Source organism: Planococcus citri, chromosome 1 (assembly GCF_950023065.1).
Source record: "Planococcus citri chromosome 1, ihPlaCitr1.1, whole genome shotgun sequence".
Classification (NCBI taxonomy): Eukaryota; Metazoa; Arthropoda; class Insecta; order Hemiptera; family Pseudococcidae; genus Planococcus; species Planococcus citri.
This window is the reverse complement of record NC_088677.1, coordinates 26457745-26474707: the sequence shown is the minus strand read 5'-3', so window position 1 is coordinate 26474707 and position 16963 is coordinate 26457745. Positions and strand designations below refer to the sequence as shown.

The 16963-nt window shown below is 33.8% G+C and overlaps 4 protein-coding genes across 5 annotated transcripts; 3 read left to right on the top strand and 1 right to left on the bottom strand.

The window, feature by feature from the left end:
- Positions 1 to 2: 2 nt before the first annotated feature.
- On the top strand, positions 3 to 2660 carry LOC135850100 (amidophosphoribosyltransferase-like). The gene is made up of 10 exons (XM_065370828.1): positions 3 to 218; positions 297 to 483; positions 563 to 684; positions 758 to 906; positions 993 to 1245; positions 1322 to 1543; positions 1622 to 1749; positions 1828 to 2049; positions 2187 to 2307; positions 2392 to 2660. Exons 2-10 carry the CDS (start codon positions 320 to 322, stop codon positions 2529 to 2531), a joined length of 1521 nt encoding a protein of 506 aa, XP_065226900.1. The 5' UTR covers positions 3 to 218; positions 297 to 319; the 3' UTR covers positions 2532 to 2660.
- Positions 2661 to 4727: 2067 nt separating this feature from the next.
- On the bottom strand, positions 4728 to 7004 carry LOC135850099 (xaa-Pro aminopeptidase 3-like). The gene is made up of 7 exons (XM_065370827.1): positions 6767 to 7004; positions 6541 to 6695; positions 6151 to 6466; positions 5881 to 6065; positions 5261 to 5809; positions 5053 to 5173; positions 4728 to 4974 (listed from the first exon to the last, which is right to left on the bottom strand). The coding sequence occupies exons 1-7, from the start codon at positions 6813 to 6815 to the stop codon at positions 4808 to 4810; spliced, it is 1542 nt and encodes a 513-aa protein (XP_065226899.1). The 5' UTR covers positions 6816 to 7004; the 3' UTR covers positions 4728 to 4807.
- Positions 7005 to 7307: 303 nt separating this feature from the next.
- LOC135850098 (endonuclease G, mitochondrial-like) lies at positions 7308 to 8976 on the top strand. The gene is made up of 5 exons (XM_065370826.1): positions 7308 to 7684; positions 7759 to 7952; positions 8024 to 8260; positions 8353 to 8533; positions 8623 to 8976. The coding sequence occupies exons 1-5, from the start codon at positions 7451 to 7453 to the stop codon at positions 8716 to 8718; spliced, it is 942 nt and encodes a 313-aa protein (XP_065226898.1). The 5' UTR covers positions 7308 to 7450; the 3' UTR covers positions 8719 to 8976.
- Positions 8977 to 9120: 144 nt separating this feature from the next.
- LOC135850097 (RNA-binding protein Ro60-like) lies at positions 9121 to 14075 on the top strand. Of its 2 annotated transcripts, none has more exons than XM_065370824.1 (9): positions 9121 to 9341; positions 9618 to 9828; positions 9891 to 10245; positions 10321 to 10532; positions 10612 to 10811; positions 10896 to 11073; positions 11156 to 11410; positions 11542 to 11702; positions 11881 to 14075. In XM_065370824.1, exons 2-9 carry the CDS (start codon positions 9646 to 9648, stop codon positions 12011 to 12013), a joined length of 1677 nt encoding a protein of 558 aa, XP_065226896.1. In that variant the 5' UTR covers positions 9121 to 9341; positions 9618 to 9645; the 3' UTR covers positions 12014 to 14075. The 2 variants fall into 2 exon arrangements, with proteins under 2 accessions (XP_065226896.1, XP_065226897.1); XM_065370825.1 differs by having other exon boundaries at positions 9121 to 9345.
- The last annotated feature ends 2888 nt before the right edge of the window (positions 14076 to 16963 follow it).

Genomic DNA, 16963 nt, shown 5'->3' with positions numbered 1-16963 from the left:
GATAATTTGTGAATCTTCGATTATTCCTTATCTTGGTAAAATTACAATCATTTTTAAAAATCTATCGCGAATGAAAGGTGGGGAGATTACGTTTGTATAAAGAGGTTTATTAAAGTAATTCACAGCTTAGACAGTCTTTTCAACGCAGTCGAGTGAATTTTTTTGAAAAAAAAAAGTGCTCTAGAGGTAAACGAAGGTTTTACTTTGTAACGCCAGCGGTAGGTTAATTTATAATTAGATGCGTACATTTTGCAAAAAATTCGATGTTTTTATATACCTTTATTTTTGTTTGATAGTTTCCTGAAATAATCGTAGCAAAATGAACCCTCAAGGAGAAGGAACTTCGGTGGAGGAATTTCCTACTGAAGTTTCAGGATTGACTCACGAATGTGGTGTCTTCGGATGCATCGGTACTGGAAATTGGCCTACGAAAGTCGACGTCGCTCAGACAATTTGTCTCGGATTGGTTGCCTTGCAGCATAGGTAATTATTATTATTTATGGTACCTATTCTGAGGAATTTCTACTCTTAAAAATGATGCTTATTCGTACGTTATCTTTAGGGGGCAAGAAAGCGCTGGAATTGTAACCAGTTCTGGACACGATGCTAAACATTTCAACGTCAAGAAAGGAGTGGGATTAATTTCGAGTATTTTTAGCGACGACGCTATGAAACTTTTAAAAGGTATATTAGATTGTTAACTCATTATTTTAGTAATTATTTTTTTATGATGTTGAATTTTTCAACCCTTATTCAGGTAATTTGGGAATCGGACATACGAGATATTCGACCCAAGCTGGATCTAGCGAAGTTAACTGCCAACCGTTTGTTGTTCATACCATTCACGGTGCTCTCGCTATTGCTCATAATGGCGAAATTATGAATGCTTCTGCCCTTCGTCAAAAAGTGAGTCGTCGATTCCCTTTATTAGCTATAAATGGAGTAAGCACGTGAAACTAATTGATCTTTATTATTAACGATACGTAATTTAGGTATTATCACGAGGTGTTGGTTTATCCACTCATTCAGACAGCGAACTAATAACGCAAGCTTTATGTCTAAATCCACCGGACGACGAACATTTCCCAGACGGTCCGAATTGGCCAGCTCGTATCAAACATCTAATGAGATTATCGCCTTTATCTTATTCTTTAGTCTTGATGGAAAAAGATCGTATTTACGGAGTACGTGATCCTTACGGAAACAGACCCTTATGTATTGGAAAAATACCAGTCGACGAACAAGGTTTTGATTATTGTCTTGTCGCTATCGTATTTTTCCACGAGTATGGAAATTTACCGTCGTTTTTGTTTTTTCACAGATAATGACGCCGAACCAGAAGCTTGGGTTATTTCTTCAGAATCTTGCTCGTTTATATCAGTCGGTGCTACTTATGTTAGAGAAGTACTTCCTGGAGAAATTGTCGAAATCACTAGAAGAGGAGTTCAGACTGTTTCTATCGTCGAAAGACCTGATAATAAGCTGCCTGCTTTTTGTATTTTTGAATATGTTTATTTCGCCAGAGCCGATTCAATCTTCGAAGGTTTCTATTTTTCCTTTCATTCCAGCGAATAATTATTTATTTTCGTTCGTAAAATATTGACATTTTTGTGTATCTCAGGTCAAATGGTGTACTCAGTTCGTATGCAATGTGGTAAAATGTTAGCTCGCGAGTCGCTAGTAGCGGCTGATATTGTCAGCTCGGTACCTGAATCAGGTACAGCAGCAGCTTTAGGATTTTCCCAAGAAGTAAGCCAACGTTTTGAGCCCTGAATCATTGCCGTCAATTTAATAACGTATTTTACCATTTATTATTATTTTTTTCAGACGGGAATCCCATTTTCCGAAGTTCTCTGTAAAAATAGATACGTAGGACGAACTTTCATCCAGCCCAGCGCTCGCCTAAGGAAATTAGGCGTTGGAAAGAAATTCGGTATACTATCGGAAAACGTAAAAGGAAAATCGATTATATTAATCGATGATTCAATTGTGCGAGGAAATACTATCGGCCAGATAGTAAAACTATTAAAGAACGCTGGTGCTAAAAAAGTAAGAATTACACTCCGCGCATCGCATTTCTAATAGTTATTGAACTGTTATTGAAGATTTTTTAAAATAAGCGATAACACACGTGCGCAATCGTTTCATCTGCGGTGTATTTTATTCGATTTTTTCTTCTTTTTTAGGTTCATGTTAGAATTGCTTCCCCTCCTGTTCTGTACCCGTGTTATATGGGTATTAACATACCTACTAGAGAAGAATTGATAGCTAATCAATTAGATAATGTTAAATTAGCCAATCACACTGGTAAGATAATGAATTTTTTGCATTTTATATTGTGATATTTTCTCTATCGAATTCCTAATGAAAATGTTCGTTCGTTCGTTACAGGAGCCGACTCATTAGCATACTTATCGGTGGATGGGTTACTCAAAGCGGTTCGACACGGAATTAAAAATGAATTTGTCCAGAATAGTGGACACTGTACTGCTTGCCTAACTGGTAAATATCCCAGTGAATTGGAATGGTGATTTCGCATTTTGTAGATTTTAGTCACCTTGAAATGAGACTTTGTATATATTACGTATTTATGCTAAGGTCATTTATTATTTTAATTTTTTTTTAAATATTTTTTTTACGATTAAAAGTTTATTTTTAGAGTTGAAATTTTTTTTTGTACTGAAATCCAATATACAGGGATTGTACTCGGTTACCTTTTTAAGTACCGGTAACCAAGTTACTAAAGTTACTAATAGTAACTTATGGTTACTTTTTAAAAATGTTGGATACTTACTAAAAGTTACTTTTTCCGAAATTTTTCACAAATTTCCTTTTTTTTCCACAATTTTATCCAAAATTCTTTGAAAAAAACATTGCTTTTATTTAAACGACATCACTGCTTTTTCAGCGTTACGAATTTAATTTTTTCTGTTTCGATGATTATTCTTTTGAAATGTTCTTAGGGGTTTTCTAATTTCAACAGGTAGGTACTTATTATTATTTTTGAATTTCTCGATGGTTTTTAGTGGCTTTTCTCCCTGTTTTGATTGATTTTTACGTCTTGAATTTTGGTGGTGATTTTTTTCCATGATTTTGCTCTGAATTTTGATGATGTTTTTCGCCTGAATTTTTGCCCAATTTTATCGCCTTGAATTCTGGCGATTTTTTCATAAAAATTTTCCCTCGAGCTTGCGTGATTTTATTGCTTAAATAGTGGGGATTTATCCTTATTTTGGTTCGATGGATTTTTTTGAATTTTGTCAATTGTTTTCTTCTTCGATTTGGTGAGTTTTCTTTTGAATTTTTGTAGGTTTTTCCCTATTCTGACGGGTATGATTTTTTTGAATTTTCGCGAATTCTGTTTTTTCAAGTGTTTCGATGATTTTCTCAGAACTTCCATTTTTTTCAGTTTTCAAATTTTCGCAAAGTTTCTCCAGTTTTGACTGACTTTTTCAACTTTGAATTTTCACGATTCTGTGGTTTTTGTTCTCAATTGTGGTCCTTTTTTGCCTAAATTTTGACTGCATTTTTTCTATTTCAAGTTTTTTTTGAGTTTCGTGCCTTAAAAAAACAAGTGATTTTTTTGGCTCGCATTTTTGTAGAATTGTGGTTTTTCTTCTTCCAAAAATCATAATTTCCTTTAAATTTTGATCTTTTTTTGTCGAGAAGGGAGGGAAGTTTCTTCAAGATTTGATGGCTTTATTTTTTTTTTTGTTTTCACTTTTTGTGGTTTCATTCGTTGATCCCTCTCTCTCTTTTCGTTTTCCCTTCCAGTTATGAGGGAAGGCCCTCCGGATTTCCTCTCTATTTGAACAGTTTTTTTTTCAAGTTCGAATTATTTTTCTCTGTTGAACACTCTTCAGTTTTGCTAGAAATTTTTCTCAAAAATTTACCGATTCATTTCCAAATTTATATCTAATTTTAATTCTCGTGAGTTGTCTGTTCTGAATACGTAATAATTTTTGCTGAACTGTATTTTCGAGAATTTTCTATTTTCATAATTTCCATACTTTTGTTTTGAATTTTATTGATTCGTTTTCTGCCCAAATTTTTGTTCTTAATTTCGGCGAAAACTTTTTTTTTGAATTTTCGAGAATTTTTATAAAATTTTCTCTTAATTTAGCCCCAAATTTTGGTAATTTTTTCTGCCTAAATTTTTGGGGAATTTTCATGTTTACAGGTTTTTTCGAGTTTTTGAAAGTTTTTTGGACTTTGAGACGTGATGATTTCATTTATAATTTTTTTGAAGATTTCTTCATTTTTTTTTCAAGTCTTATTCTTTTAAATTCTTATTGATTTTAATTTTCAAACTTTTTGACGATTTTCTCCAAATTTTCGTGTTTTCTCTTGTGTGTAAATTTTTGTGAAATTTTCGCAATTTCATCGTTCTCTTTGTATTTTGATCATCGAGCAGTTTACTTTCGAAATGTTGGTAATTATCTGTTTTGAGCTTTAGCTAGTTTTTTTTTTCAAAAATGGTTTGTATTCAAATTTTGATGTTTTTCTGTGTTTTTTGAAAAAACTGCTATCGAAATTTTCGTTACGTTTTTTTTTTTTTTTTCGTAATCTAAAATAAAATGTAATGTTTTGTGTATGCATTGAAGTTTTTTGGTTGCCACTTTTTTTTTACATCAACATTTTTTTTGGTTACTTTTTCCAGCTTTTTTAGTATCTAAAGTTACTTTTTTTTGAGAAAAATTTGAGTAAGTACATGAATATAATTCAAGTAAAACACCAAACAACACTGATTTTATTATTTTAAAAAATGCACAAAAATCACAAAGTTTACTAAAACAAACACCATCAATCACGACGACGTTTTCATCAAATTTTCTATATCGTCTACTTCCTTCGGACATTTTGCTGATAATACTTCGTAACCGGTTTCCGTTATCAATACATCGTCTTCTATTCGAATCCCTGTTCTCCAAAATTCAGGTGGTACATTTTCATCGTGTTCTCTCACATAGAGACCTATTGAAAAACGAAGAACGTGTGAGTAGGTAGGTATATTTCGACGGTAGAATTCATTTTAAAAAATTTTCCATGTACCTGGTTCTACCGTAACAATCATGCCAGGTTGAAGGGGGAGATTTTTCGGGTAACTGGCCACATCATGAACATCCATTCCGAGGTAATGACTCACTCGATGGGGACATAAATCGCTAGCTATCTGAAAATGAAAAAATGAAAGAATTTAGTTTTCTTCATGTACCTATAACGAATGAAAAGGAAATATAAACATTATTCATCAACTCACTTTGTTTATTTCGGAAGGACTCGCAACATCTTTTTTAATAATTTTTTCTTTAGATAAATGTTCGCCCAATAAACGGACCATTTTAATGTACATAACATCCAAAGATGCTCTATCATCGCACAACGATAAAATTTTCTTTTGTACTTCCAAAACTATTTCGTATAAAATCCTCTGATAATTAGTGAATTTTCCATTAGCAGGCCACGTTCTTGTAATATCGCCGCAGTATCCACGATATTCACAGCCAGCGTCCATAAGTATCAAATCGCCATCTTTTAACATTTGATTATTATCGATATAATGGATTATCGTCGCCTTATCTCCAGCAGCAACGACCGGAGGGTAAGCTAAAAATTCAGCTCCGAGCATACGACATTCGTGATCAACGGTGGAGAATAGCTGGTGCTCGGTCATACCCGGTTTGGTAATCCTGATGGTTTCCTTGATAGCTTCGGCTGAAATTTCACCGGCTTTTCTCATCAAGTTTTGCTCGGCAGGAGATTTAATAGCGCGCAGTGAATGTAAATAGAATGTCACCGTTTGATAAATCTGCAAAATGGTAACGTTTTAGAGAGTATCGAAATGAGAAAAAAATCATCTCTATTTGAGCAAGTAATTACTTTGAAATTTTCCACTTTTAATAAATTGCTCAAAGTCTGGTGCAGAGGACTCGAAGGCGAACTGTTGGAATCGTAGTATACCAAGCTATCCGGATTTTCTTGCAAATTTCTTTTCAAGAAATCCTGAATATTATCCACGTGAAGAGCTTGATCAACAGCGAACATTTTCGGAGCGACGTCAATCCCTGTTTAAACACGCTCCTAATCAAGATATACTCATTTAAAACGAATTTGATAAGTTTGAACTTATCGACGGCGACAATTACCCACCTGTTCTGGGTCCGTCCCATAAAGCAGAATGAGCATCTTGCTTGCGAACAAATAAAGTCGAAGTGAGATCATCTTCGCAACTGCCTGTCAGTATCAAAGCGGTATCTGGCTCTAAACATCCAGTCAAGTACAAGAAATCTGTGTTTTGTCGAAAGAAATAAGGTATTTTCTCAGTCATATAGGTTTTTGTAGCAGAAGGAATAATGATTATGTGGTGTTTATTTTGCTCATAAATGGATAAAGCTTCAGCGCACAGTATTTGCATCAGGTTTCTACGTCGATCAGCAAATTCTTCGGGTTCCATTCCTGGTAAAAGCTGCAAAAAGTATAAAGATTTAATTGAATAACGCTTAGGCCAAGTCAATTTTGAGGATTACATTAGTTACGTACTTCTCTATTTTTGAGGAGATGTGGATGAGTGTGTGAAGTAGGTTGTCCAAACGAAGGAGGGAAAATTGGGATTTTACGAGATTTGACAGGTCTCGGCGTTGGTGTGTTTTTCAGCTTATTTTCTACGTTTGTACATAATCGACTGATCCTGGGAACTGAAATTTAGAATATTTTTCATTATAAAAACGTCGGTGTCATTTAGTTGGTTTAATAAGTGGATACCTACTTTGAAGTACAAATGAACACCGAAGTCTGGAAGAATGAGAATAATACATTTTGCTACAACTTTAAAATTGAATAAATTATTGAGTAGGAGAACGAAGAAAGTTGGTCGATGGAGCGTACTTTGCTTTCCATTCAACGTATCAATTTTTGCTCCATTTTAAATAATTAATTAACGTTTAGGTTGAAAATTAAAATCACATTTATGGGAACGTATTTCTCCGGCGTTATCAAAAATTATCTTGTTGACTTGAAAATTCAAATGATGCGAGCAATATGAACGTGAAAATTCTCTTTTATTTGCTTATAAGAAATTCGTCGTTTTTGCATGGTTTTTGCCCAAAATTTATATTTTTAGGAGAATTAATTTGATAAAAATTAATTGCAATAAAATTACCCATAAAGTACTGATGTGTGCCTAAAGTGAAACACCTTTTTTCATCATCAAACCAATTTTTCAACATGAATAAAAAGAGAAAAATATTTCTCTTTTGAGTAACATTGTTTACCTTTTTCCCATTTTCTCTTATCAGCTGTTTTTAAAATTTTGATTAAAAAAAATAAAAAATTGCCCTTCTTGTAGTTTTTTACATTTTTTTAAATTAAAATTTCAATACAAACTTTCGCTTTGTGTTCATTATTTAACGTAAATGTGTATTTTCGTTTATTTAAACCATTAATCGTAACAATGAAGTCATTTTTGATGAAAAATGGAGTAATTTCAGCTGTAGGAATCACTGCGTATTTAGCCGGAAGATTCTCCGAGAGATGGAAAAACTCCGACGAAAGCTTATCGCTTTTTGAAAACTTACCTGCTTTTCCTCTCGTAGGAACAGTATCCGCTGCTGTTCCTATACCAGAAGAGAAAAGTATCGAACCTTATGCAAAAAGTGGAGATAATGTGGCTGTGAGATCCGCTCAAGTAATAAATGTTGCGCATAATTAAAAGGAGATGTTGTTTTTATGGCTTAATATTCAGTGATTTTTATTTTATAGATTATGAAATACGGATTTCCAGGCTTGGATAATGTGAGATCGTTTCACGATTTTGTTCTATCTTACGATCAACGTACTCGTGTTGCTCATTGGGTGTTTGAGCATCTGACAAAAGACACCATTAAAAAAAATAAAGATATTACTAGAACTAATTGTAAATTTACTGAAGATAGATCAGTTCATGAATTTTTTAGGTAATGTATAACTGTCTTAAAAAGACCATTTATTGGAGAATTTCCCTTTAAAAGTGCATATATTTTTGTAGATCGACGAATCAAGACTACAAAGGCAGCGGTTTCGATCGAGGCCACCTTGCTGCCGCCGGAAATCATCGAATTAGTCAACAACACGTCGACGAAACGTTTTTCTTGACAAATATAGCTCCTCAAGTTGGTCCAGGATTCAATCGAGATACGTGGAATGATTTAGAAAAATATGTGAGAAAATTAGCGCGAATACACAAAAACGTGTTTGTCTGCACCGGGCCTCTTTTTCTTCCCAAGTAAGAAGGAAATTCCCAGATTTTTTTTTCTAAATCGAATATTTTAGTTTCTTATTTTGCTAATATTTTATCAAGATGATGTGAAATAACAGAAAAGAAAACGATGGAAAGGTTTACGTGAAGTATCAAGTCCTCGGTCAAAATCATGTCGCTGTTCCTACACATTTCTTCAAAATCGTAGTCATGGAAAACGATAATAACGAATTGGAAATGGAATCGTACGTTTTACCCAACAAGGAGATCGAGAATGGCACTCCGCTTCATGTATTTCAAGTAAGAATTTCGTTAAAATGTAGCTGTTTTTATTGTATTTTTGATTTTAGATAGGCACTATTTTAATGTAATTTTTCTTTCCATTTTAGGTTCCCCCAGAGACCATAGAGAGAGCATCGGGATTATTATTTTTCAATCGTATATCCAGGAATAAATTGAAACGAATTAATAATAAAAAAGTTTGATTCGAATTCAGATTTGTGGTTCGTTCATTCGACTTCGAGCACTTTCAAAGGTTGGGAAAAATTTGAAAAGTTTGAAAATGCATGAATGGACCTTTTGTTTGAATTTTAATTCGAGTCGAGCAGTCATTATAGTTTAAAAAATGTGCAATTATAATACGTTTTATCAAGGTTTTAGCAATACTTAATAAGTTATAACTTAATAAGCCCTTGTATGTGTGTTCGATATTTCATTGAAATGAAATTGTGTATCTTGTTTTATATCTTTTTGTGTTTGTAGTGAATTTGATATGTCAATGTCAGCTAAAGTTAAAGAAATTGCATATAATAATTTAAATCACGAAGGACTGTTGAGTGTGGTAAAGTTTTCATCGCAAGAAGTTTCATTTCGAAACTCCAGACCAGAACCCGGAAGGAGAAACGTCCTTTCGTTCGAAGAGAATTTTTCTGTTTCTTATTATGGCACAACTGCTTCGAATGGAGTTCTTGCGATAAAAGTAGCAATTTATCAATTTTCATTGTTGAGTTAAATGTTTTGTGTCAGCGTTTTATTGGAAAATGCTTAATTTGTGAAGCTTGACTGGATTTTAAAAACGTGACGATAAAGTATCTGTTTTCTTCAACTTGTAAGTAAGTTTTCAAGCTATGAACTATACAAAAGTGTTATCGATTTCATTGCAGTATTTCGAGTCTTTCACTTACAATAACAACCTATTTCGAAACATAATTTTAAATAAAGTGGGCAACTATTCGTTCTAATGAAGCCATTCGCCTAGAAAAGTGTTCGAAAAGTGAAATAATTTGTCTACGTAATCAATGTGAACCACTGATTCGACTTTGAAAACACTTTCACTCGTCCCATGTTGTGTTCCAATTAATATTAACTGTTGATATTTTTATAGAACACGGAATCGATTTAATTGCCACGCTATGGCGTGCTACGAACCCTCAGAATCTCGTTTAAAGTGTTTCCTTCATTATGGTTCGGAAGATCGACTTTACGTACCAGCTTCATCTGTGAAGACGACGTTCGACGTTTCGAAATTGAGATCGGTCGCCGATATTTTATCGAACGAGGAAGCTGCTAAAAATATAGTACCTTTAATAGTGAAGGTAAGATTATTGCCACGTTTGTCCTCCTTTTGCATGTTATTTCGAATATTTCAATTTTACAGGTATTTCGAGGAGGATATTCGGTTGAGCCTAGTGCATCGTTATTCGCCCTCGCTTTGGTCGTACGAAAAGCTAAAAAGAACTACAAAGTGGTGAACGAGGCGTACAAAGCAGCTCGAAAAATAAGCGAAGATAACGGCGAGTATTTTCTCACATTTACTCGATATCTTCGGGAAATAGCCCAGACCGAAGAGAAGAAAGGGTTCGGTAAAGGATGGCGGGTATCAGTTCAGAAATGGTACGATTCGAAAGATGCTATGCAGTTGGCTCAAATGGTTACGAAAGCTTACAGCATTATGAACTGGTCCCATAAGGATATTCTTGCACTGAGTCGTATGAAGTTGCCAAACGATACGGGTACGTTTCATATAGATATTCTCTTTCTTTGTACTCGGCGAGCGAAAATTCAAGTGTGGTGAATTTGTTTTACAGCAAAAGCTGCAGTGATGTGTTACGTTAGTAAAGGATACGAAGCTGCCGTTACTAAGTATTCTAACGTAGCCGAAGCCAAACCAGTGCTGGAATTCTTGAAATCAGTTGATCAAATACGAAGATCCGAGACCGAATCTGTATTGATAAATTCCATCAACGTGCATGATTTCTCCATCGAATATTGCCCGTCGAGATTTTTCAAAAGTCACGAGGTATTTTCACAAGGCATCGACTGGGCTTTAATTGATATACATAAATAGCAATAGGTATTCATATTGGTTCGTTGATTAGGTTTGGTTGGCGCTTATACCTCGAATGAGTATTGATTGCTTGCTGTCGAATATCAATCGTATGTCGAAATTGAAACTGTTCCGGCATCGTGACGTCGTTCGCGAAGTTGTATCGAGATTTCAGCGTTCGGATGTAATTGATGTTAACATTCATCCGATTTACGTTTACATCTTGCGTAAACGTTACGAACTTGGACCGAAGTACGTTGAAATTAGATGGAATTGGCGATTGACGATCGCCATTTTGAATAAACGTGTGCTATAGAGATTTTATCACGATTACAGTCTCGCGATCGAATTTCAATACATACAAAGACGAAGGGCGATTGAAAACTCGATGGAAAGAGGCGACGATAACTCGATACAAGGCGACATCGATCAACAAGTGCAAAGACAACCTCCTCCGAGAAGGATCCCAGAAATCATGGAATGCTTGACGACCCTTTTCAATAAATCACTCGCGGTATATTTCGTTTCTTTTTTTTCTTTTGGCCTTCGATCGAATGTAGTTTGATTGTAATTCGTAAACTCGTTGTTTAAATTAGCTCTTGGCTCCTACTGGATTACGTTACCTGATCGCGTTGGATTCTCAAGCTGCCATGGAGAGTAGGGTATGCTATAAAGAGCGATTCGTTACTGTCGAGGAAGCTGCTTCATTGGTCGCCTTGTGCGTTATCAAAGCCGAATCTGAATCTAACGTTAAATTGGTTACATTCACGAAAGAAGACAGCGGTGTTAAAGAGATACCGATTAATAAAGCTGAAGAAACGTTGGAAGGAATCAAGAATAAAATCAATCGGGTGAGATAATTTACTATATGATTTGGAACAAATCTGCAAGATGAAAAAATTACAGATTTTTTCACGTTTTTTCTGGCAGTTTTCGAAATAGGTAATTGAATTCGATGTGTCATTTTTAAATTTACTTTCAGGCGGAAAGTGGTCCAGCTAGTTTACCTCAGCTGATCAAATGGGCAACATCGAAGCAAGAAGCATTTGACGTTATTATTCTACTCAGTGATCATTCTTTGGTCGCCACTGGATCTTACGACGCTTTGAAAACATACCGACAAAAAGTGTCAGATAAAGCAAAGTACGTATTCCTTCCCGTATCGAAAATTTTTTCGATTTCTCGCCTACCCCCCGCCCCCTCTTAATCAATAAAGTCAGAAATATCGCCTTGTTTTTGAAGGTCTCCAGATCGAACCCGAAGTCGAATTGAATATTACTGAATTATCTTAAATTTCAAATGGTTTGCGTGTTTTTTTCAGAATAATAACCTGTTCGTTCTCGGGCCTGCACAAAAAATACAAAGAACTAATCAAACAAGATATGTTTTTCATTTGCGGATTCGATAAAAACGTTGGCAGACTTATCGAAGCCTACAGCAGAGGCGCTTTTTAACTATCATCCATTCGAGTATAACGTACTATTTCTGTTTTGATTTTATTTTATGTTTATTTTTTTTTCTTTATTTCTTTTTTAAATTCATAAACTACTCAAACCACCCCGCATCCGCGATTCGGTCGAGTAAACAGTTGTCTTTCAATACATTTGCAGTGTGCCATGCAAAAAAAAAAAATTTAACGAGTATGATTCCTTCGGAGTTTTTATTACAGGGTCTATTTTGGTTGTAACTCAAAAAGCACGTGTCTGTTGGACTGTGTTATTGCATGGCGTAGATATGTAATTTATGATTTTTTTTTATTTTCTAAGCGGTCGTTTTATTCTTTTTCTTTTTTTAAATGAGCTTTTTCATTTCGTTGTTATTTTACGTGGTATCAGTAGAAGGAGACAGGTATACTATAATTTTCCTAGAATATTAGGCGAATTTTCATCATTAATACATTTATTTAGGTGTTTAACGGGTTCAAATTAGTGTGACTACTTTGTCGGGAGACGGGTGATTTTTGTATTTTGTTTCAAATACGAGTTTATCCAACTCGATCGGATGCGTCGTTTTATGATTCGTATACAGAAAGTTGCGAATTTTTGGCGATTTTCAATTCGAAATGGTCTCGAACGTTTTGAGAGATTGAGACCATTTTTGAAATGAAAAATTACTCCATAATTGGGCGTATTTTAAATTACTTCGAGAGATGAATAATATCCTTTATAATATTATCGTACGTTTTAGTTGAAAAAAAAAAAAAAATACATCTCTAAAAATGTAGTATATCTATCGTAGATGTAATTTTAATTTTAACAAATTTTTTAAGCACCTTACGTATATTTTTCCTTCTGCTGATTTTTCTCATTCGATTTTAAAAATATGTAAAAAAATAGTATAAATACTTTATACAAATAAAAAAAAAAAAAACGTGTAATCGATTAGGAGTCTGTGATATTTGAAAAATTTTCATTGTGTAAAAATTACGTACCTGTTGGTTAAATTCTGTTTTAAGATGATTTTAATAGTATTTCGTACTTTTCTCTCCATTTAGTTTGTAAATTTGGATTTGAAAAAATTAACGAAGTATTTTACCATTTTGAAAAATTCGTTTTAATTCGTGTTATGTGTTAATATTATTTATTCGCTTTTTTTAAACTCATATACTATTGTGTTCTAATACAAAAAAATTTATGTTCGTGCTCCTTTTTACGTTTCCTAATGAAGAATTCATGTTACGATTATTTTTTCGCTTTACGAAATCGAGATTTTTTATTTGATTCTGTATTGTTCTTCCTTAAATGATAAGTGAATTTTCGTAATTAAATAATTCAATATTTATTTTCCAAGTTCCTGTTGAAATTTCTAACGTATTATCTCGTTTTCGATGAAATTGTTCTGTTTGTTTCTGAAAATTTATCGTACGAATAGCATTTAAAAGGTAATCTTCATGTTAATATATTATTTTTTAAGCTCGTATTTTACACGATTCAGTCTATAGTTATGTTTTTTCTGATTGTAATTTTGGCTGTTTATTCACTTCCTCTAGTAGGATTCATTACTCGCAATGATTAATGGAAAATATTTTATTTAAATCACCAGAGTAATCGGTTCAATGGGAAATTACACTTTCATTTCGATTAATCGTGCGAGACAGAATTCATATTTTACTTTTTCAATTGTTTTCGTTCTTCTTCGTGTTAGTTATGAAAATGTTTTTTTTTTCTGTTGCACTTGTAATGTAATATCGTGAATATTCAATTGCACCGTTGAGTTAACCATTTTAATTTTCGAGTATGTGATAAAAAGTATTTTTTTTCTTTTATTTTTTTTTTACATTCAAAAGCGAACTTACGTACGTATTACCAAGCTCAAATAGTATTACAATTTTACTCATTAAAACGAACGTGTAAGTTGAAATGTATTTAAAATTTCGGTAAAGTTAGCATACTAAGTTTAGTCGAATACTTAACAATTTTCACGGACAGTATCTCATTGTTTTTTTCTCTCTTCATTTTACGCTTTATTAATTAAGTTTATAGCGTCGTTTGTATGAATTAAAATGTAATACTGAAATGGTTGATTGAATTACTAGTTTGGAATGAATTTTGATATCTTGATTTTGTGCAGAATTGTGTTCGATCGATTTTTATCAATTTATGTCAGTGTTAATGTTTTGTCACCCATTTTTTTCAAAGTTTTGCAGAAGAATTCGCCCAAAAATTGAACAGTTCTGACGTGATACAGTGAGATATAAAAATACGAAAGAACCTCCATCTCCGGTGGATTAGACGGAAATAGTTGTTATTTTATCGAGCCATCGGAAGTGGTGATAAAATGAGCGAAATCGGAGAACCATACTTCATTTTCGTACTTTCGGTTCAAATTCAAAATGATGTGGCTGGCGTAGAAATCAATGTGAAGTTGTGAACCTTACAGTGTCTTGCTGTATTTACGGCGAACTGGTTATGCAAATCTATTAACATTAACGCAACTGGCGGTGGCGTAAAACCTCGAAGGCGAGGTAAGCCTGAATTTCTCACAAGTATGTGGCGGATAGTTTTTATTTTGTCAAGGACAAATTTGCATTTTGCAAAAAAAATGGAAAGGAGCTGTTAAAGTTCTTGAATTCATTAGCAAAAAAATAAGATACAAGAATTACGAAGAACATGGTCGACAACACGATGTGTTATGTTTCGAAAAACATAGTTCCTCTAATTCTCTCGAATAAAATACAATCGCGCAATTATCATCCAATAATAAAACGCAGTCGAGTTTAAATACACTTTTACGAAATACTTTAATAAGAATAAAATGGAAAATACTTCTTTAACGAATAAATGAAAAATGCAACTAAAGCTTCAACGTACGTTCCGGTTACAGAAATTACGGAGTAATATGCTGAACACATTCAAAACAAAACAAACTAGAAGCTTCTTGTTTTTTGTCTGGAAATTGAAGATTTACTGTATGAATAAATTAATATTCTATCGAATATTTTTATTGAATACGCGACTCATTGTTAGATTGACGTTGAGATCGACAATTTAATGAATGAATAAACGATCAACTTGGGTATAGACAAATCTTAATTGTACGAATGAGTGTTTATTTATACATATGTATTTTATTAATTGTCGGTCGTATCACACTACGTTGGTCTGCACAATTAGCAATTATGTAGATGAATGATTCTCTCATGTCTTTATCGAAACGTTAGTTCACAAAAAAATATGTTTAGATTTTACTAAACAATTAAAATTGCAAAAGCTGGTTTTGACCTTATCATAAAAAATCGAATTCTATTAATTTTAGTTCTTTTATGTAATGTAGGAACTTCAAGAGTACACGGTTGGGATTTAGATTTTTTATAAAAAGCAAAAAGTACAAGTACAATAGGTATGCAGGTCTAGTATACATTTTTATATTTCTCTGATATTTCATTGTTTGCATTATAGTCCGGCATATGACAATAGGAGTAATTGCACCCCCCCCCCCCCCCGCCGATCCTCCGGGACAACTTTTTTCTTAAAGGGGACATCCTAAGGAACATTTTAAAGCAAAGTTGCCAAAAAAAAGTTGGCCTTACTTACAAAATGGCGGCCATTTCAAGTCGTTTTGGAGCCTCCAGCGACTTTTTTGAAAATTCCTGAAACCTCCAGCAGATTTTTCAAACTTTAAATTTCCCCAACATTAATTTATCAAATGGAGTTGCCAAGCTGAAATTTACTTCGCAGACTACATGGTGGTTTCAAATGGTTTTGAAGCTTCCAGCTACTTTTAGGAAATTTCAATTTTCCAAAAAAACGTCATACAACCTTTCAAAAAGTTGCTGCAGGCTCCAAAACGACTTGAAATTCACCAGCAGTCAACTTCGTAGCGTATTGAAATTAGTTTGCAGAATGAATTTCGACTCTCCACTTTGGTTTGATAAAATTTTGGGGAAATTTCAAGTTTCAAAAATCTACTGGAGACTCCAGTAATTTTCAAAAAAGTTGTTGGAGGCTCTAAAATGACTTGAAATCCACCAGAAGTCGTTTTCAGAGTGTGTTAAAATTGGAGTGTAGAGTTTTCAGCTTTCCATCTCTATTTGATGAAATTTTGTGAAAATTTAAAGTTTCAAAAATCTGCTGGAGGTTTCAGGAATTTTCAAAAAAGTCGCTGGAGGCTCCAAAACGACTTGAAATTCACCTGTAGTACTTCGTAGCGTATTGAAATTAGTTTTTAGAATAAATTTTAGCTTTACAACTCCAATTTGATGGAATTTTGTGGGAATTTCAAGTTTCAAAAATTTGCTGGAGGCTCCAGAACTGGTCAAAACGGGTTGAAACCGTTTCCAATCGATTTGGCATGTCGAAAATAGGGTATATCCCAAATTTCAGCTTTCTTGGTCAATTTGATAAAATTTTGATTTTTCCCCATTTTTGGCCTAAATTCGATTTTCAAAAATTCACCAAAAATCGAAAAACGCACTTTAGCACTTGAAATTTTGACAGGTGATTAATTTTTGCATGATCTTTCTATCTACCTTTGTAAAGTTTGAAAAATTTCGTGCAAGTCCTATGTTGAAACACAAAATCTGCGATTTCGGCTGACCTGTCAATCAAAATGGCCGCCATTTTGTAAGTAAGGCCAACTTTTTTTTTGGCAACTTTGCTTTAAAATGTTCCTTAGGATGTCCCCTTTAAGAAAAAAGTTGTCCCGGAGGATCGGCGGGGGGGGGTGCAATTACTCCTATTGTCATATGCCGGACTATTAGGGTACTACGAGGGAACTTGAGGTGTCACACTCCGATTTGAACGGGACCGCGATTTTTGGAAAGAGCATAGGCTAAAACCCTCAAAACCAAATTTTCAGCTGCCCAAGTTCATTTTTAGATTTTTGGCGAATTTTTGAAAATTCAAAATTGACTGTTTTTGGCAATTTATGTTTTTTTTTTTTAGAAAGTACGTACTTGATCAGTA

What these genes read in the sequence shown, in the direction of transcription:
- LOC135850099 (XM_065370827.1), bottom strand. Translation starts at nt 6,815, where the DNA reads ATGTATTATTCTCATTCTTCCAGACTTCGGTGTTCATTTGTACTTCAA. An exon ending in GTGTTCATTTGTACTTCAAA is followed by an intron (nt 6,696 to 6,766) that starts GTAGGTATCCAC and finishes TCTAAATTTCAG; the next exon opens with TTCCCAGGATCAGTCGATTA. An exon ending in GATTGTTACGGTAGAACCAG is followed by an intron (nt 4,975 to 5,052) that starts GTACATGGAAAA and finishes GTTTTTCAATAG; the next exon opens with GTCTCTATGTGAGAGAACAC.
- LOC135850098 (XM_065370826.1), top strand. Translation starts at nt 7,451, where the DNA reads ATGAAGTCATTTTTGATGAAAAATGGAGTAATTTCAGCTGTAGGAATC. An exon ending in TCAGTTCATGAATTTTTTAG is followed by an intron (nt 7,953 to 8,023) that starts GTAATGTATAAC and finishes ATATTTTTGTAG; the next exon opens with ATCGACGAATCAAGACTACA. An exon ending in GGGCCTCTTTTTCTTCCCAA is followed by an intron (nt 8,261 to 8,352) that starts GTAAGAAGGAAA and finishes GTGAAATAACAG; the next exon opens with AAAAGAAAACGATGGAAAGG.
- LOC135850097 (XM_065370824.1), top strand. Translation starts at nt 9,646, where the DNA reads ATGGCGTGCTACGAACCCTCAGAATCTCGTTTAAAGTGTTTCCTTCAT. An exon ending in TCAAGAATAAAATCAATCGG is followed by an intron (nt 11,411 to 11,541) that starts GTGAGATAATTT and finishes ATTTACTTTCAG; the next exon opens with GCGGAAAGTGGTCCAGCTAG. An exon ending in AAAGTGTCAGATAAAGCAAA is followed by an intron (nt 11,703 to 11,880) that starts GTACGTATTCCT and finishes TGTTTTTTTCAG; the next exon opens with AATAATAACCTGTTCGTTCT.
- LOC135850100 (XM_065370828.1), top strand. Translation starts at nt 320, where the DNA reads ATGAACCCTCAAGGAGAAGGAACTTCGGTGGAGGAATTTCCTACTGAA. An exon ending in CGCTATGAAACTTTTAAAAG is followed by an intron (nt 685 to 757) that starts GTATATTAGATT and finishes ACCCTTATTCAG; the next exon opens with GTAATTTGGGAATCGGACAT. An exon ending in AATACCAGTCGACGAACAAG is followed by an intron (nt 1,246 to 1,321) that starts GTTTTGATTATT and finishes GTTTTTTCACAG; the next exon opens with ATAATGACGCCGAACCAGAA.